Source organism: Callithrix jacchus, chromosome 9 (genome assembly GCF_049354715.1).
Source record: "Callithrix jacchus isolate 240 chromosome 9, calJac240_pri, whole genome shotgun sequence".
NCBI classification, from domain to species: Eukaryota; Metazoa; Chordata; class Mammalia; order Primates; family Cebidae; genus Callithrix; species Callithrix jacchus.
In genome coordinates this window covers 60,588,333-60,609,279 of record NC_133510.1, presented here as the reverse complement: position 1 = coordinate 60,609,279, position 20,947 = coordinate 60,588,333, and the positions used below count along the sequence as shown (strand labels likewise).

The window sequence follows — 20,947 nt, the reverse complement described above, 5'->3', positions numbered from 1 at the left end:
ATTACCTTAATGTTTCATTTTGCCTTCCACCTCACTACAGACTGCTCCAGCTGCTGGATAAAGCTATATGAGAGACAGGGAGACAGCGGGCAGATGATTTTAAGTATTAGAAAGGAGGTGTTTATATTTATAATTGCCTTTCCTTTCATGTTTTAAATTTAGTACTTAAGCAACTTTCAGCCAGAGAGAGAGTAGGTGGTACTACTAGAGCTCTGTTTCATTGTTTTGGTCTCTCTATCAAACTAGGGCCCTGAACCTCTGCCTTATAGAAGACATCTGAGAAACCAAAAAAGGAAGAGAACCAGGAAAAATAAATAGGCCAGGATAGAGATACATGTTGAATCTTGCCATCCTAATCATGAAAAGAAACTGGCTGTAGCTTTCTTGTCTTGTCTCTCTTGGTAGAACAAGTCTCCTTTTGGCACACAGACGTCTCTTGGTAGAAGTTGTACCTGATACTTTAAAGCACCAACTGATATTAACAGAGTGAAGGTGAGAAAGGGCATGAGAATGGTATAGATTCAGGATAAAAACTGGTAACACAAGAGTTTTTGTGGCAAGCTATACGAAAAAGTCAGGTCAAGTACATGGGGATGAATTTTATGGGCTTCAAGAAACACCACAGAAAGGTTGCCCAAAATGGGTCACTGTCAAATCTCAAACTGTCCTTACCTTGGATAAACCAAGTCTTATTAAGAAACACAATGGAAAGGCAGGAAGAGCAAAGTTACCCCAATATATTAACCTAGACTAAGCCACCCATTCATTCATCCAACAAACATGTACTGAGAAGCCACCATGTGCCAGGCACTGTGCTACACGCCAGGGCTGCAATGGGGAAACAGACATGATCTCAGCTGCTGCAAAATTTCATTTTGGTGGGTGAAACATTTTAAAGAATAACAGATAGATGAGCAAAAAATACAATTTCTTATTGATAAAGCAGACATTATAATAAAGGAGATATAAAAATGTGTAAGGGAAAACCTAAGAGTCCGATTTAAACAGAGTGTAGGGAGGGTGAGTGTTCTAGGCAGTAGAGAAATGCATATGCAAAAGAACCCAGGGCTGGAACAACCTGGCAAATTTGGAGAACTGAGGAGTGAATCCAGAGTCGGCTCAATGGGCCAAAAGGATGTAGGTCATGCAGAGCATTGTATGTCTTGAGAAAGATTTTTCTCCTCACCTAAGAGCAATGGAAACTGCTGGAGGATTTAAAGAATCAGGCAACAATCGCAAATTTGAGTGTTAAATACAGTCATTCTGAATTGAGAATTCAAAAACCTAGCCACCATGAATTCTGGGGACCAGTTTATAGTTAAACGTGAAGATAAACTTACAGTGTTTGTTACGAATACAGCTCTGTGAATAGTAAACTCTCTTTTATGTGTAAGTCATCTATAAACATTTTTAAAATCCAATAAAAGATTACAACTTATCATATTAAGATGTTTATGTGTTTGTTTTGTAAGACTTGAGCTTCATGAGTTTATTTCCATTAAACATAATATCTGGTTTGCATATACTGGTGAAGGCTGCAGTCCCCTGCTGTGGTTTTAACATCTGTCCTCTCCAAAACTCATGTTGAAATGTAATGCTCCACGTGGTCCTACTGATAGAGACTTTAAGAGGTGATTGCATCATGAATGGGTTAGTCCATCCATGAATTCATGGGTTAACAGATTAATGAGTTATCACAGGAGTGCGAGTGGTAGCTTTATAACAGGAAGAGAGACTTGAGCTAGCATGCTCAGGCCCCCTTGACACATAATGCCCTACACAGCTTAGGGACTCTGCAGAGTCCTCAGCAGCAAAAAGCTCTCACCAAATGAGGCCCACCAACCTTGGACTTCTCAGCCTCCACAATAATAAGAAATAAATTTCTTTTCTTTATAAATTAAAGACGTTTATGGGTATTCTGTAAAGGTTTCTGCATAGGTTTCAGGTTTTCTGTTATAAGCAACAGAAAAGGGACTACAGCCTCTAACACAGTGATGGTCCTTTACATATGAAGAAAACTGCCCATTCATCTGCATCAGGACAGCACACGCTCTGGATAAATTTGGCAGTAAAGCCGGTCAAATTCCATGGGTTTCTCTACACTCAGATGTGAGTAAGGATGGGATATGGTTTCTGTCCACTTAATCAAAGCAAAACTCTCCAATTTCCCCAGAAACTTAAGTTCTAATTGTGGCTAAAGCTTCTCCTCAACTTCCATGATTAATAAGAGAAACTGATGACCACTTTTCAAATACTGAGTTATAAAAGTTTTGTTTTTTTATAAAAAGTAACTATTTGAGCCCTACTGTACATTAAGAGACATCATCACTTGATGTGGACAAGTGGCTACGCTACCACAGAAGTTCGCAAATACATTCAATGCTTGCCTTCCCTCTTTGCAACTTTACCACTACATTGAGAGCATATTAAAATATCAATATTACTTTAAAGTTACAAGTTGAGTTTGATGGATTAAATAAACTCTGTGCCATGCACCCAAGCAACAGTCTCTCGAATAAGTGTTTCCCAAACTTGTTTACTCAATGGTCTGATTTTTGGAATGTAATGAGAAATGCATGCTTATGAATGAAATTCTCACTTATTATGGTGCTGGGTTCAGAACATAAATAGCAGAATATTGCAGATCTGATTTGTGATCACTAGGGCCAACTCTACCCTATTCATCATTCATAAATCAACGCTCCTATGACTCCCGCCTCATGGCCAGTTTCCCCTTATGAGAAAGAGATGTGGGCCTAACACACAGGAGGGCTCAGATCACTAAGAGCTCCAGGGGTCAATGGATAAGAGGCATTTGGCAAATCATAATTATTTATTATCAAAGCCATATTTGTTTTTATCCACTTGATTTTGAAAATGAAATGACTTTAATGACTAAGAAAGAAAAAGAGAAAAGCAGATTCTGTGCTTAACTGTAGTCATTTTATTTTCCTGCTTTTAAAAAAAAAAAAAAAGTCTTCAATGACTCACCAAACACGCAAACCACCCAAGCATGGAAGAAGCTTCCTGAGCTGATCCTGACCAACTCACACAAGTTTCCTTCCTTCTCCACCTCACTTCCCCTCACGCTCCACACATCCTGAAACCCATGTTCAGGCACAGGTACAAGCATACTCCACCGTCCCAGACACACCCACTTGTGCTGTATCTTTAGTGTCTGTCTTCTCTCTTGTTCAGAGCACATTGAAAGCAGAGGCCAAATCCTACTTTTCTTTGTTCCCTAGCACTTAGTACACAGCAGGCATTGTTGCGAGGCATTCTGAAGAGCTTGAAATTCACCTTATAGAGACACAAGCCCTCAGGGTACAAATATTGTTATTATTTATAATTGAGTACCCATCAAATTTTAGGAACTATGTGAAGAGAGTAGAAGTTTTCCTGAAAATTCACTCCTAAAGCAAAGTGCTTTTTCCTTCCCTCACCTTGTGCTGGCAGGATAATGTTTCTAAATCCTGCATTCCTCCCGTGACCCTCCCACTCAAGAATCCACTTTGGCCCACTGCCTCCAGTCTCTGCTCCTCTGCCAAGCCCACCGCAATGAAAAAGCAACAGCTGCTGCCGCTCACACTTTCAGAACTCTTTCATGTACATTATGCCATTTGATCCTTTACCGGAACCCTGGGAGAGAGATGGGCAGACATCTTAGACTGTTTTCACAGATAAACAAAGAAAAGTTAATTAAGTCTGCCTAAGGTCAGACAGGTTAGTAGTGTGAGACGAGACGAAAACCTGTGTGTCTGTGAGTCCAATTCCCAGTTCAGGTCTCTCTTCCGCTGCACAAGGGCCCACGATTTCTCTTGTCTACTCAACTTTTTTTTTTTTTTTTTTTTTGAGTCAGAGTCTTGCTCTGTCGCCCGGGCTGTAGTGCAGTGGGGTGATCTTGGCTCACTGTAACCTCCACCTCCCAAGTTCAAGAGATTCTCCTGCCTCAGCCTCCCGAGTAGCTGGGATTACAGGGGCGTGCCACCACACCTGGCTAATTTTTTATATTTTTAGTAGAGATGGGTTTTCACCATGCTAGCCAGGATGGTCTCGTTCTCCTGACCTCATGATCCATGTGCCTGGGTCTCCCAACGTGCTGGGATTATAGGTGTGAGCCACCGTGCCCAGCCACTCTACTTGATTCTTAATGAGCACTTTCCTTTTTTTTTGAGACGGAGTTTTGCTCTTGTTACCCAGGCTGGAGTGCACTGGTGCAATCTCGGCTCACCGCAACCTCCGCCTCCCGGGTTCAGGCAATTCTCCTGCCTCAGCCTCCCGAGTAGCTGGTATTACAGGCACACATCACTGTGCCCAGCTAATTTTTTATATTCTTAGCAGAGACGGGGTTTCACCATGTTGACCAGGATGGTCTCGATCTCTCGACCTCGTGATCCACCCATCTCGGCCTCCCAAAGTGCTGGGATTACATTAATGAGCACTTTCTATGTATCTGAGACTGTAGTGGGCTGCGGGGACTGAGAGCTCACTAAGATAGAAGTCTGACCCTGGAAGGAGATGTGTGACCACACCATTAGAGACTACACATGCTGTGCTTGTAGAAGCTTCAAAACTGGAAAAGAAAAATCATCATCCTTGGGATTCTACAATAACTATAGTTCATGCCATACAAATTGCCAATATTCCCTACCACCCACTATTCATCTCTGTAGCATAGCAATGGGCATGGCTGTCCAGCACTCCCAAAGTATCTCCAATACAGAAGGATTTCTGATGCAATGCAACCACATCTCATGGCATTAGGATCCAAGCCAGCAGATGGGGGAAAACCATATATGATCACACCCTTGAAGATCTCTTATGACACCTGCAAGGTACTTTAGGTAGACAGTCTTCCTCTCTCAATGAACCTACCATAGGCAGTTTTCCTTCAGTGTGGGAACAGATCGATTTGGGAAGAGGAGGGTTTTGTCATTATTGTTTTGCATTTAAAATTTTTAGTTCAGGGTCTGTTAAAGTAGTTCAGAAGTGTGAAGGGCACAGGGGCTATGAAAAAAAAACTGTATCTCTGAACACCAAAGTCACCCTCAGTGGGCTGAGATATTCACTCAGAAAGACATATGGGAGGCTGGGCACAGTGGCTCATGCCTATAATCCCAGCACTTTGGGAGGCCAAGGCAGTGGATCATGAGGTCAGGAGTTCAATACCAGCCTGGCCAAGATGGTGAAACCCCATCTCTACGAAAAATACAAAAATGAGCCAAGTGCCTGTAATCCCAGCTACTTGGGAGGCTGAGGCAGATAACTGCTTGAACCCAGGAGGCAGAGTTGCAGTGAGCAAAGATCATGCCATTGCACCACAGCCTAGTGACAGAGCAAGAGTCTGTCTCAAAAAAAAAGGCATATAGGAAAGGGAGCTTTTATTTCCCACCTCATACATACTCTAGGGCATGTACTTACTGGCTAGAGTGCTGAGCTGAATCCTTGTGTTAAATTACTTCTCTTGTCCTTTTATTTCTTTTAATTATTATTGCTATTGTCAGAATTTATTATTTTCTCAAGTATGCATAATTGAACACAAGTTAAGTAAAACATAGGTATGCTATTGCCAATGTAAATCTTTAGCCACTGGTTTAAACTAAATGGCTAGAAGGAGATCTGTCTGAATTATGCTAAGTACAGCATGTGGTTATTCCATGAATATTCCTTAATTCACACATTAATTAAACACTAACTTATGCCATATACCTGCATTAAATGCCAGGGTAAAGAAGAGTTAGCTATAGAGGCCTCAAAATTCAACAGAGGAGAAAAATATAAACAAAATTATTTCATTACTGTGTAAGTTGGGTATACAAAGTAAGATGGGCCTGAATGTGGCAGGGGAGGCTTAGCAAGATGACCCAATATCCCCAGACACACACACAACTCCTTCCCTCACCTTCAGTCCCTGATTCCAGTATCTTCCTCCCGTGGCCCTTTCCCTACAACCCCATTTAAAACTGCAAAACCCCTCTTTGCCCACACTGTCCCCACACCTCTTCCCTGCTGCTTCTCCCCAGCTCGTATCCCCTTCTGACCACATCTCTTATTTATTTTTTGTGTTTCTCCTTCCATGAGAAGGTCAGCTCTATGAGGGCAGGGATTCCCGTCTGCTTTCTGAATCGTAACCTTAGAACAGCATCCGGCATATAGCAGGATTTGGTAAATGTGAGCCTTTCTTGCCCGCATTAAAGAACAACTGCCAGAGCTCTCTAATCCCCTCATTCTCCTTTTTTTTCCTTTATAGCATTGATCATGAGCTAATGTTATCTTTTCTTTTGATATGAGTTTACTTATTTATTTTTCTGTCCTCACTAGAATGGAAGCCTCAGGACAAGAGGGAGTTTGTATGCTTTTTCACTGGGGTGTCGCAGCACTTAAAGGAGGGCTTGGTAAATAAATTCAGGTGAATGAATCATCATCCTTATCACAGCCCACATTCACTGAGCACTCAGTACCTGCAAGACAGCTTTACCTGTATTCTCTACATCTTCACAGTAATTCTGTGAGATAGACACCAGTATTATTCTCATTTTAGAGACGAGGAAACAGTCAGTCAGTAACTTGCCCAAGGTTACAAACCAGCAGTTAACTTCAGGCCACCTGACCTGAGCTTTACTTTTAATCACTGTTCTAATGATGTGACTTCACTGGAGAACAGGCCACTGTGGCTTCTCAATTGTCACACGATCTAATTATTTGCCCCTCTAAACCATCCTCCTGCTACCCCCAGGTGATCTGCCACACTAAAGCCAGTCTGACATTTTCAACTAGCAGATCTGATCAGGTCACTCTGCTTTACATATCTTGAATCGCTCTCCACTGGTAAGTCCATGTTTTGGTGTACTACCAGCAAAGGTAACCAGTATTTATAATAACTTCTCTGGAATGATGACAATGTCACCTCTGGAAAGATAATGATGGACTATAAAGACAATGATGGACTAAGAAGAAATGCTCTACTTTTGAGATAAGAAATAAAGAGAAAAGGCTTACTTGATTATGAGATTGGCCCTTATCAGTAATTCTAGAAATATTTATGGAATATCTGATTAGAATATTGCATATGTTAAAAGGGATACTCTTGAGTCCCACCCAAATCTACTAATTTAGAATCTGTAGGGATAGTGTCTGAGAATCTACATTTTTAACAAGTACCCTAGGTGCCTCTTTGACACCTAGGACTGACCTAAGACTCTTCAACTCTGGGACACCAGGCAAGCATCTGCATACTAGGAAACACTATATAAAGCATTAGCATCACAACTAGCTCTGTTTCATAAACAACAAGGCTCTTTTCTTCAATGATGTTGCAGAACTCACGAATTCAAACTTCCCTAACCCATAGCACAGGTTTCAATCACGTCCAATGCTTGAGCAGGTCATTCCACATCACACAAAGCCAGAATCTGTATATTCATAAAAATCAACTCCCTTATGTAAGCTAGGTCAATAGAGTTTTACTCTAAGATATATTCATTCCAAAGATTATTCCACTTTTGAAAAAATCTTTCATCCTGCTACAGCTAGCATATTGTGAGAGAAAAATTTAAAAAACACAAGTCATGCCTTGCCCCTAGCACATGGGTTGACTTCTCAGCTAGTTCTGTGTGGGATTCAAAGGAAAACATGTCTATTGGGGTCTTGTACATGCTAAAAGATTCCTAAAAAGGTTAGAGATGAGCTTTGTTAATGGAGCATTATCCCAGATTGCCATCATCCCAGATTCCCTGATATTATGAATTCAGGTCCCTAACTGAATTCATCTCTAGACATGGGGTACCCTTTATCTAATTATCAGCTCCTGGCTCCTATAACTATGAGAAGACAAAGGTCTCACCAGGACAGTCTTCTCCGCATGCAGCCCCTCCAGCTGGAAGGTGTCTTCATGGCACAGAATAGAAACAGTATGGAGCAGTAAAATTAAATCCTATGGTTAAGACTTCAACTAATTACTCATTTTATTTAAACACAAGTTTTCAAACTATTTAACCTGTGCAAATAACCCATAAAAATGTTTTCCTCTGCAAAATGTAAAAGACACAAACAAAAAAACCGCAAAAAACTCTTAGTAACATGAAAGTCAGGCAGGCACAGTGGCTTACGCCTATAATCACAGCACTTTGGGAGGCTGAGGAGGGCGGATCACGAGGTCAAAAGATGGAGACCATCCTGGCCAACATGGTGAAATCCCATCTCTACTAAATATACAAAAATTAGCTGCACGTGGTGGTACATGCCTGTAGTCCCAATTACTTGGGAGGCTGAGGCAGGAGAATCGCCTGAACCTAGGAGGCAGAGGTTGCAGTGAGCCAAGATTGCCACACCACCGCACTCCAGCCTGGTGAAAAAGCGAGACTCTATCTCAAAATAATAGTAAGAAGAAGAAAGTCAAATCATTATAATAACTACTTTGAAAGATATAAGATTTAATTGTAGTGTACAGCAAGTTTTCAATCTGTATATCATGTAACACAATTCAACAGACATTTTTATCTCAAAAAGTATTTCAGAATTGATTTTTAGCTTTGATTACTTTCACATGCTTCTACATAAAAGAAAATGTTTTACTCTACACAATACAGAAATGTAAAGTGCTTGAGAAACAATGACTGTGTATTACAACATCCAATGAAGCCTCAGGCAGAACCAAAACATATGTAGATAAAAACAACCAGAGAGGTAAATTTGTCAGGATATTTCTTAGGCATAAAAACATGTTTTTACTCTCCACATTGCATTATCAGGCCCATGATATAAATTACTCTTTCCAGAGTCTACGTAATCTAGATAACGCTTTGGATGTATCATTACGTGAGATGAACAAAGCAATCACTGGCCAGAGGTACTATAACACATTAAGAAGAAACAAAGTGAGATTACTCAGGGTGATTTCACACCCAGCACTTGCTAAAGTGAAACACAAGAGCAATATGGAGATAAGGACAAATGTTGAAAGAGCACAAATTTCTAACTTTTGAGAGGTCATTCTAGCTAGCTTTCTAATTACAGGTTATAACTTTAAAGTGCAAAACACCAGGTTACTTAAAAATTTCTCACTTCCTCATGAGTTCTTAATGCTCTCAATGCTATACCATGCCAAAGAGTAGACTGCTTGTCCCATCCCACCCAGATTTCAAAACTGCACTTCGAATCCTCTCAGCCATGAAGTATGCCATGACCCTCAAGCTCTCTTAAACATACTGACAGAATCTGCCAACAGGCAGTGCGAGGACAGCAAGAGCAAAGTGGAATTTAAAAAGCCCACCTTGGTCAAACAAGAGTAGCTGGAGATGTTTATGATACCAAAACCAGTAAGTACTCCATTTAGATTCTAACATTTTAAGCAATTGTAAAAGACAAAGAAAAAAGGTATTTATGCTAGCATAAAAAATGTTTTTTAAATACAGTGTTTATTTGTCAAATACCAACTGCTTTTTCTTTCATTCCTTTCTGTTTCTGATCTTAGGAAAAAACCACATCAGTATCAAATGTCACTTAGCTCTTATTCAAACAGAGGAAAGCAGACACAGCGGCTACACCCGTGACTTAGCTGACCTGGGCCCTCAGTAAAAACAAACCTCTATAAATTACCAGATGTAAGCAATTGGGTAGTGATCACTCTATTAATTGAACAGCTTTCCTGAAATTTACTGTATAATTTCAACCCTCCCAACACCTTTCCCAGAAGCAACTAAAAATGGTGGTTTTTTCCTTAAGTTATTTACAGAAAAAAAATTTTTTTAACATTAGTAGCTTAAATATGTTTTTTAATTATTTAAGATTAAGGTGGTAAGCTACTTAAATTTTAGAAATTAAATCACAGGTATTCTAAATGCTACCTTTAAATGCTGAAAGTCAAAATTATTCCAAAGCCTACCTAAGTGCATGTATATGCATATTACCTACACTAAAAATACAGAAAACTTGGTACAACCTTAATTGCATTTGAAAACTTGTATTTGCAAAATAACCTGCAAAGTTGTCTTCAGTCACATATTTAATTTTTGTTGTATAGGCTGGTATTTTGAGTTGCTGTTTTTGAACTCTGATTTCCACTGCAGGTACCACACTTAAACAGGATTTGCCAATGGCTTATTCTCAACTCCAATTTCTCCTCACGAAACAACTCTGATCATTCTCCACTAGGAGGTACCTAATACATAATCCACAGATTCCCAAGCCAACCATTGAGCAACACCAGAATTAAAGCCCTAGTCTACAGAATATGATCAGATACACATTTCTATGGGGTGAAGCTGGTCTCCTTGAATCTTGAAGACCAGTTTGGCACCGACAGCCAAGTGTACAGTGTGTTGTTATAAGAATACATGAAATTTAGGGATGGCAGAGTTAGAGGCTAGTAAACAAGTTGACCAATTTAAAGAGCCTATCTTTATTATACTCTGAAGAAAATATCCAAATTTTTCTTCTAAGATCCTATGCTAGTCCCTATGGAACTCCTACCCAAGGCTCCTGCAAACATACATGAGGAATTCTGCTAACATTCACTTACAAGGACAGAAGTGTAATATTTGCCGAGACTGCTCCCAGATTTGGAATGGTCACCAATTCATTATTGTTCAGTTTCCTATAAATGCCAAAAAAAGAAAAGCTGATTAGGTAATCTGTAATTCATAGAGATGAAAACGTTATATATTATTTCAAGAAACCTCCCAAGTTAAAAGTTTTGAATAATTTACTATAATCCAAGTATTCTTTACAGTTAAATAACATAAGGGGTAATGTATTTTACTCAAATCTTAAAAAACGAAATAATGAAGACTCACACTTCTCGAAGGCTTTGAAGGTGGCTCATGGAACTGGCTTTGATGAAAGATAATCTGTTGTGACTTAAGTCCCTATGAGAAAACAAAAAGAAAATTATAAGTCATTTCTAAAGGTCACAAATAGTGCTAAATGGGCTTATGAACTATCTCTAAAAACACTAGCGAGAGCAGGAGGAATAACTGGTCTATTCTGTCCACAAACTAGATGGTAACCAAAATGCCAAACTCAAAAATACAAACGCCAAGGACAAAATTAGTTTAAGGAGACTGGCAGATTCAAATACTTTAAGCCCACAAACGTTTTAAGAGATGTTTTTTGGCACATGGTGAACAGATCTTTTGTGAATGGGCAGGTCTGCTTCGCCCTCACATCTCCCCACTCCCAACCTGATACGATGACATCATGGTTTATGAAAAGGAGCTAATTAGGCAGGTTGCTGAAACTAAAGCCTTTATAGAAATCTTTTTATTGTCATAAATTTAAGCACTGATGTCCTTATTGCACTCAAAAAAAACAGAAATTGCTTTGCGTACATATTTATTTCTCTGCCTTAAAGCACCAAAATCATTTAAAGTATCATTTTGTTTGTGAGTGTTGAGAATAGAAAACAATCTGAACACTCTGCTTTCTTAAGTTCCCCAAATCTCAATATCTGGTAATATATCATTTAAACCACATCACCATCTAACAAAGTTCAGCAGATTGCACCGGAAACTTGTGAACAGATTTCAATCATTAAAATAAATGTGTTTCTTACTCAATAACTCAATTTAACTTGGTAACAATTTCCATAGAGCATCATCACTGTTAAAAACAATAAACTCATATATATACAATACTCGACGCTAGAAAGTCATCTCATTTAAGATTCAAAATATGGAATAAATTCTAGCAAATATTCTTTGTTATATTCCCAATATGTGTTAATATATTGACTATGTGCCTTTACAATAGTGTAATAAAAATGAAATGGCTCAAGAGCGATGAAAAACCAGGCTAACAAATAGTGGCTTAAAGCTTGCCACTGAAAGAGGTTACTCAACCCTTACTAATTTTTTCAGTGTTAAAATGGAGATTTGTAAATAACTAAAGTCTTAAATAACTAAAGTTGATTAAAGAAAAGCATAAATTATTTGTTATATGCATAAGTATACTCCTAAAAAATAAAGAGAAATCACCTCCAGAGAAGCACAGTGTTGCTTAATTAACAATTAGAAATCAGAGATCCTTTCAGTCTTTCAGTTTGTGTTTTGAGCATAAACCTGAATTCTCTTTCTCACCTAAAAAAAAACAATCTGCAAGGTTTTATTTGAAATATGTTTGCCCAAAGACCTACCAGACAGTGACAGACATGAGTAGATTTGTTCTGGTAGAGTTATAACATGAAAAAAATCTGGCACAGTCTTTAAACTATAAAAATCCTGCAATTACAACCACTGCTGTGCCTGCTCACCACGCTGGCTGGAGCCAGACACTTTCCCTCACAGCCCAGCTCAAGTCCATCTGGAGTTCATCAAGGAAGCCGTGAGCCCAACAACTCACGTTAGGATTCAAACAAAACCTGTGTGCTTTTAGCACCCCAGACAGTCACAGATTTCCTACCCGGTTTTAAAAACAACCAAGGAAAAGAGTCTTTCACCTGGGAGGTAGCCTGAGTCAACAGAAAGTCTCATTTGGGCCCACTTAACTAAAGAGCATTGAACCAGCATAAACCTGCATCCCCTATTGTTTCAGGTCTTAAAAAGAAAGGGGGAAGCAATCTGGCATTAATATCTAACACAGGTGATTTTCTTTTTAATTAAGAATTAAAAAAAACTAAAACTGAGCTCTCCACTTCATTTTAAGGATTATTTCACAGGGCAATCCTGTGAGAGAAATGAGATGGAGTGCTTAAATTTTTTTCAACTAGTTATGAGATAAGATTCCCCCTACAAAAAACCTGCAAAAAATAAGAAACTGCCTTCAGAGACCAGTGCACATGGTGGAGACCCCTCATTTCTGATCCAGAAGCAGGAGCTGGCAACTTTAAATATTTCAGTTATCGCAACACACTTCCACTCCTGAGCTTTGTGTACTGTTAAAACTACATTATATGTAGGAGGAAAAAAAAAAAATACCCCTTAAGTGACTTTTACTGCTAAATACTTACAGCTATGAAACTTTTAGTGTACCTAAATTTAGATTTTATATAGTTTACATTTGACAAATGATTACTTTCCAGTTAAGGGATGTCACATTTTCCTAAATCTTCCTTATATTGTTTTTATGGCTACACCATTAAAAACAGATTCAAGTTGTACAATGTCGATGTTTTCTTAAACCCAGAACATAAAACATTCAATAAGAAAGGCAGATTCTTCATGTTTAGAGTTCCATTAATGAACATCTTCCCCACAAAACTTTTACAAAAACTTTTTGTAGTGGGGGGTTAATGAATGGGAAAGGTAGTAAGGTACAAAAGTGTTAACTATATACTCAGAATTCAGTTGGCCAAAACTTGAAAATCAAACTCTACGTGGTTAGACAGACATCTCTCCTCCCACATATTAGCAAATGAATAAATATATATGAAAATAATCAATTTGCAACATTTGGTTCATGCTATCATTTTCTCCCTTTTGGCATTTGGAAATCTGACTTCCAAGTCAAATTTTAAATGCAAATCCAGCACAGCTTCTTAATCAATCCCACTGGGGCCTACAGAGCTGCTAATTCAGCAGAAATCTGGAAAGCTGAAAAACAAAAAGCCAGGCTGTAGTTGTTTTAAGACACTGATCCAAAGTGACTCATAAATCAGCCTGCTATATTCATGTTTTAGTCTGGCAAATATAGAAAAACAGCTGTGAAAACCATAAGGACTATTACCCCCACCCCACCCCCAATTCTGGTACAGACCAGAAGATTTATAGCAGGTCAACACTAAAGAAGTCACACCAGCACAAACTACCTTTGGGACTTTCGCCTAAGTCCTGTTGAGAACCCAAACATTTCTACAAAAGACAAATAATTCTGAAATGCCAGTGAGAATTTACTGGAACTTCCAGAATACTGGAAGTTCTCATTGGCAATTTAGCAACTTTTCCATCTCTGAGCTAAATAACATTCTAACAAGCATTCCTCTTTAGGTTGAGAACTGTTTAAGCACAAACTCTAGACATAAACTCTAGCTTGCCTTTAATGGTAGTTCTGAGCAGGGCTTCGCATAGTTACTGTTGTTTTTTTTTTTAAAGACAGAGTCTCGCTCACATAGTTACTTTTAAGAGCCACTTTCATTAAAGAATTAGAGGTCATTTTCTAAAAGGAGTACTGATACAGTATTATTATTTTACAGCTCAAACTAGTCAACTTTTCACACATGGGACTCCTATAGCAATAAATCACAACCAAATAAAGTGGAAAAATACACATGTAGAGATTTTTCTTAAACTTGCAAATTCAACAAATGAAAAAAAAGACACTGAACTTTTGTCTGAAAAGTGCTTTCATAAACTAGTCCAAAGACAAACTTTCACTATTTTGATTACCTAAGGAAAGGGAAGGTAAGATATGAGGAAGAAAAACATGCATTTTTCTACTTATATCTGAACTCGAAAATCATCTCCGTAAGATGGTTTTCTAATTACGAAAAACTTTTCGGCTTCCCATTTTAAAATACCAAATAACAGAGTAAGTAAAACTCAATTCCACGTGTTTTTCTCTTCCTTTCAAAACTGGAGAGAGGAAACCCCTAGAGCTTTAGGTACAAACAAAAGAAATATTTACAATAAAGAATTCGGACCACATGGTTTGGTGACACCTACAAAGATGGTTAAAAGTCACAGAAGTACAAGAATGACAGAGCTGTCCAATGAGTGATCACAGCGGGGTTCCTGACAACAGACTGAGTGCTTATTTATACAAGTGGAACTTATTTTCACATACATTTAAGGAATGTGGACTAGTATTGAGACAATTTACTGCTGGTGGAAATGTAATTAAAGACTGTGCTAACCAAATAAACTCTAATTTGTTTTTAGTGTGCCACCAAATTATCTGCAAAACAAAATCCTAATTAGGTCAGCTACTTTGAAGACAATGTTTAAGTAGGTATCGAACCCCTTTTGGTTCCATCCAACTTTATAATCAAGGGCAACGGATTTTTTTTCTAGACATCTAAATCCACGAAAAAAAATAGTATTGCACACTAGCATGACCACAATAGACAACTCGACATGGAAAAGCTATTGAATACAAGTTAGATTCCGTGAATAAGCTAAGCATTTCTAAACACTCCAGGAAGCACTGTACTCATTTTCTCTTTCTCATCCCTCTAGTATTCCTAAGTGTTCACTTCCAGTCATTCAATGTTCAGTTCCATATGTTGTCAATAAAGTCATTCACATTTCATGCATAAGACAGCATGACCTCCACAAGAGGCAATTGAACAGAATTAGCCACAACTAATTGAAAGTCTTCCTGCTTTCGGTTAAAGCCCTTATCTCCTCCTCCAATTGTAATAAAAACTACTAAATAAAACGTCCCATCATAAGAAATTAAATATCAATCTAATACGCTATTAAACTAAGACATTAAAAACACAAAGAATATACTTTCTGACGGCCAACAATTCTACATTCACAAAATTTATTTAGATTAGCACAGTAATTTTAAAATATAACTTCTTAAGCACCTGACCAAACCTCCTACCACGATTAGGGCACTAATACAGTTCACTAGAATTGTTTTAAGAACTTAGAACTTTCATTGCAAAACTAAGATTACGTATGAACTGCACTTTATTTTCAACAGAACAACTACTTTAAAAAATACAAGTTTTGATTGTTTATACAGCACTCCTCCAATATTAAAACTGGGGACTGAGGAAGAATAGATGACATTTGGAAAAGATCAGCATTTCCAACTAAATTACATTTTCTTCCTTGTTCTTCCACGCAGTTGGCAGTGATTTCAGGTTTTGAGACTTCAGCTACAATCCAAAAACTTGCATAACAGCACTCTGCGCTCTCCCCTAAACCTTCTGGGCGTGCTGAGGAGCTACAGAAATCACGCCCTTAATTCTGGATAATCGAGTTCCTCCCTTTGCATAGCTACTGACCATTCTTTACAATCTGGTTGAGGAGTGGGAACTTATGGTCTCCTGAGGTGAAGGCAAGCAGAGGGAGAGCAACAGAAGTACCTCCACCGTAACTTGAATAGTGACCGAATTCTGTTGAGGGGGCTTCCCAAATGAAATGCCTAACTTTAGTTACGGGACGGAAACAGAAAAAGGAGTCTGACGCAGGTATAAACTAAAACTGAACCACAGAGCTAGAAACTAAAGCTGAACTTTGGGAGAAATGCAAACTCCTGTAGTGAGCAGGTTGCCACTTATCTCGCCTAGGCCTAACAGGAGCGCGCATTTGAACCACTTGGCTAGCTTAGGGCTCAGGACTTCATCCCCGGCCTCTGGCGTAGTCAGTTACCCACTCCCTTAGCCTACCTGCAGCCAGTTAGGACGCGCCAAGAGCACGCAAAGCACGTGGGAGGGAAACTGAGGCCCGGACAGTTGTTTTACCACGCCCACGGGCGCCGATCGCAATCTGGGTCAGAAGGAGCTACCTGGAAAAAAAAAGGCTATGCACGCCGAACCCCGAGCAACCAAGCCCGCTCCGGATTCAGTTTTCCAGAATCTCCAGCGGCCCGGCCCCCTCCGCCCGCGGAACGAATACTTACAGCCGAGCTACCCACGGCGGGAGCGGCTCTGGAAGACGCGCTAGCCGCTGGCGACTGCAGTCCAGCAGGTCCCCGAGGCAGCGGCAGGGAGCGGGGCACTGGCGCTCGTGGCCGAGTGCCTCGCGGCCGCCGCTGTCCGCCCGGCCCGCGCGCCCCAGCACCGCGCACAACAGCAGCCCCAACGCCGCCGCGCGCGCACGGAGGTTCGGCGCGCTCATCGCGTTCTAGCGGCCTTGGTCTCGGTCTCGGCCCACTGCTCCCAGCCGGAGCGCGCTCGGGGCCCCGCACAAACTTCCAGCCGCGGGTGCACGTCCGCCCTCCCGGCCGCGTGCGCGCGCTCCGCCTTCGCGCTGGCGGGTCAATTCCTTTTACTCCCGGCGGCAAAGCCCTTTCATGCCTCCAGGCAGCAGGAGTGAAACTGAAAAGAACAGCCAACTGCGACAGAGTTGCGGCCTGAGCAGCGTCGGCTCGCCGAAGCCCCTTCTAGCCAGCGAAAGAAACTTTTTCGCCTCCACCCCGCCGTGCGGCGCGAAGTCCCTGCGCGGCGGAGTAGCGAGGCGGGGCTGGGAGAGGCTGGCGCGCGCCCATTGGCCGACCGGCTGAGGGCGGCCCTGTGGCCACGTGACAATAACACGGCTCCAACTCGGAGCCGGCGCGCGGGAGAAAGTGGAGCTGAGGTTGCAGGAAATTCGGAGTTATATTTTCCAGTCTCTCCAGCCAGAAGTCTCCACTACGTCCTGGGAAACGTGTATCAAATGGAGTTGAAAGGCAAAAGGAAGTGAGCAAATACTAGGCTAGCTCTCGGAGTTGGAGATATTTAGGAGAACTTCAGGGAAGTAAAGTTTAATTAGCATCGTTTTCAGGAAACCTTTCAATTCCAAATTAAAGAAACTGATAAATTATCCTACCATCCACAGTCGAAACGGTGGTTTAAATGAAAACAGTTCTTTTAACATCAATGCTGGCTTCAAAAGTAAAACAATATTAAAACTTAAAACTCGTAGTTTTGGAAAGTGTATATTGAGTTACAAATAGCCAGCCTTCCAGCACTGGATAAAGCTGGGCGGGGTGGGGGATGGGGATTACCTTCTAATAGACCGCGCTGACAGTCAAAGATTCCAGGTAATGGGAATAATAAAAGTAGTCACAGTGACATTTCAAAGTAAAATGAAAACTAAGACCTTGGAGGAAAAAATTAGTATATGCACCTTGGTCCACTTGAGCTTTGAGTAATGACGCATCTTGATTGAGAATGAATGCCACCAGGGTAAAAGTACTTCCCTGCCTCCTCAACTGGGGGAGTGGATGTTTGGGGCTGGATTCAGACTAGAGGACTTCGCAGTGAAGTTTGTTCCTTAACTTACAGGTGATCAGGGCCTCAGGATGTTGAAACTGATGGAGACCCCTGAGATCATGTACTAAGGGGCCTTCCTCTTCTGGGTAGGGAAATAGTCCTAGAGAAGGTAACTAATGGTGTGTTGCAAAAAATAAAATAAAATAATATAAAAAGTAAAAACAAAGCAAAACAAAAAACACAAACCAACCAAAAAAACAAACCCTGGAAACTTAAAATAAGTTTTCACTTCTGTACAGTGTTTATTACATGCTATCTGCCCAAGCATGTCTGTCCTTGGAGTTACGTAAACTGCTCATGATTGGGGAGTGGAGATAGCTTGTAGAGCTGAGACTTTAACCCTGACTCTAATGCCCATTGATTTTCACTGTAGCTAATCACTCCCATTCATGGGGGAGGAAAAAGACTCACTTCGAAGTTGACACTCCCTATTTTAGATATGGTACCCCATCTTATTTCCAGCTACCATTAGCATCAACCCCATTATCTTTTTGGATGATATATAATTAGAAAATATCTATAATGATGGCACCTTGGTTTTGAATTAATGATTTTGCCTGCTTGGGAGTGGACAAGAAACACTATAGTCATGGTAAGGATTTTCTAGCTCAGTATCCCCGATCCATTTTTATTTTTTTATTTTTATTTTTTTTGAGAAGGAGTTTCCCTCTGTTGCCCAGGCTGGAATGGAGTGCAGTGATGAGATCTCGGTTCACTGCAACCTCCACCTTCTGGATTGAAGTGATTATCCTGCTTCAACCTCCAGAGTAGCTAGGATTACAGGTGCCCACCACCACGCCTGCTAATTTTTTTTTTTTTTTTTTTGAAACAGAGTTTCGCTAGTTACCCAGGCTGGAGTGCAATGGCGCGATCCCGGCTCACCGCAACCTCCGCCTCCTGGGTTCAGGCAATTCTCCTCCCTCAGCCTCCCGAGTAGCTGGGACTACAGGCACGCGCCACCATGCCCAGCTAATTTTTTGTATTTTTAGTAGAGACGGGGTTTCACCATGTTGACCAGGATGGTCTCGATCTCTTGACCTCGTGATCCACCCACCTCGGCCTCCCAAACTGCTGGGATTACAGGCTTGAGCCACCGTGCCCAGCTTTGTGTGTGTGTGTGTGTGTGTGTGTGTGTGTGTGTGTGTGTGTTTAGTAGGGACAGGGTTTCACCATGTTGGCCAGCTGGTCTCAAACTCCTGACCTCAGGTGATTCACCCGCCTTGGCCTCCCAAAATACAGGCATGAACCACTGTACCTGGCCCTCCCATCTATTTCATAAAAGGAAAATTAGGTAAAGTTCATTGAAGTTTTTAAAAATAAGAAAGATTCCATTATATACATGCCGTTATGCATAAGCATGGTGGCATCAGTATGGGGCTTGCTCTTGAGACATGAGACACATGACGGAGATATAAATGTGCTACCATTTTGGGGAGTTTGGGCTCATTTCCTTTTCTCATTCTTTAGTCTCCTTGTATCACTTCATCTTTTTCCCTGAATTCCTTTTACATTTACACGCTGACATATATCACATCCATATTTCCAGCCCAGGTCTTTTCCCTAAATTTGAAATCCATATGTGTGATTAACCACAGGTCATTAAAAATTGGATGTTCAAATGTAACATGCCTAGAGTTAAATTTCACCACCCTTGAAACAGACTCCTTTCCTCCCGAATTCACTATCTTAAAGAATGAATACCTCCCTCCATCCAGATGACTGCCCCAGAAACTTGAAAGTCATTCTCCCCACCCCCACCCCACCACATTCAGTCAATTAGCAGGTCCTGTTGAAGCTAGCTCCTAAATGTATCTTCTCTCCATAGAAATTATGCAAATCCAGACCACCAGCAGCTCTTGCCACCTATCCAGCGTTCTACTCCTTACTCCACAATACAGTCAAGTGACATCTCTGAAGGTCAAATCTGAGCCTGTGACTCAACTGACCAATTCTCTTCATGGGTTCCTAGTGTCTTGAGAATACAGTTCAGAGTCTTTAAAGCTCAAATTCTTTACAGCGTTTTTTGTTTTTTTATTTGTTTTTGGTGTCAAGCCTCTACTTACCCCTTGAGTTCATTGTGTTTCATCATTTTCCTCCTACTCTAGGAGCTACTTGCAATTCTCTTCCCAGCTGTGCTCTTGCCTTCAACACTCTTGCAAATGTTTCTTCTATGGAAATCATTCTCTGCTCCTCTTCTGCCTGGTTGATCTGCCCTTTAATTTAGGCATTCCTCCTTTGGCAAACACTTCCCTGAGTCCTGTTTAACTATCTATCCCTCCAGTGTATTCCCAGCACATCAGTATTGACTGGAATATAATAGACCATTTTCACTCCAACCCCTAGATAATACTTAGAATTTTCCCATAACCACAAACCCCTTATCGCCTTTAAGGGTTTCTTGTGAAGTTAAATTACTTAAGTTTTCAGTATCCCAGTTTCTCAGTCTGTAAATTGGGAATACAATTAAAAAAACTATCTTGTTTGGCTAGCTTCCATTTTATCAGCTCACTGGATTAGCAGTCACTCTGCTCTCTTTGTACAACCTACTGACTAATCCTATGACCAACTGAAATCTAGAAACTACCAGCCTCTCCCTAGAACAGCCTTTACATGTCTGCTCCGAACTGTCAGGTGCTGATCCACAATAGTTCCAGACTAGTTTATATCTATTATTAATTTACATGATTAAATATCGTGTAAACCAAATAAATACAAGTGCAACAAGAAAATAGCTTTCATTCTATGATAATGAATATGAAGTTTGAGAAAGATTCTTTAAAGGTAATCACTAAAACAATGCTATATCCAATTAGATGAGGATAAGACAATTGTAAATATGGGAGGAGGAGATTATAGATATCTAGATTTCTTTGGAAAGGTTACTTTGCAAGTAAGATCTTTTTCCACTTTATTTGTATTTGGGAATCAAACGACAGAGGAAGCTTTATGGATGTGGCTTACCCTTACTCAGAACTTTATGTGATAGTTGAGAGAGTAAAAGAGGATGACATGGAAAGAATGCAGCACACATTAAAACTCACTGTTCTCCATTTCAACATGTGCTTAACCACGTGCCAATACAAAAGG

General features: G+C 40.4%; 1 protein-coding gene across 3 annotated transcripts in view; it reads right to left on the bottom strand.

Moving 5' to 3' along the window:
- Positions 1 to 17,045, bottom strand: part of LRIG3 (leucine rich repeats and immunoglobulin like domains 3) — a 48,530-nt gene extending 31,485 nt beyond the window's left edge. For 2 of the 3 annotated variants that reach the window (XM_009004128.5, XM_009004129.5), the window contains exons 1-3: positions 16,507 to 17,045; positions 10,794 to 10,865; positions 10,520 to 10,594 (exon numbers count right to left, since the gene is read on the bottom strand). In XM_009004128.5, the coding sequence (XP_009002376.4) occupies positions 10,520 to 10,594; positions 10,794 to 10,865; positions 16,507 to 16,724 (365 nt within the window). In that variant the 5' untranslated portion in view covers positions 16,725 to 17,045. Of the gene's footprint in view, positions 1 to 10,519; positions 10,595 to 10,793; positions 10,866 to 16,273; positions 16,393 to 16,506 lie in introns of all 3 variants that reach the window. The other variant, XM_054238336.2, reaches the window with a different exon arrangement.
- Positions 17,046 to 20,947: the final 3,902 nt, after the last annotated feature.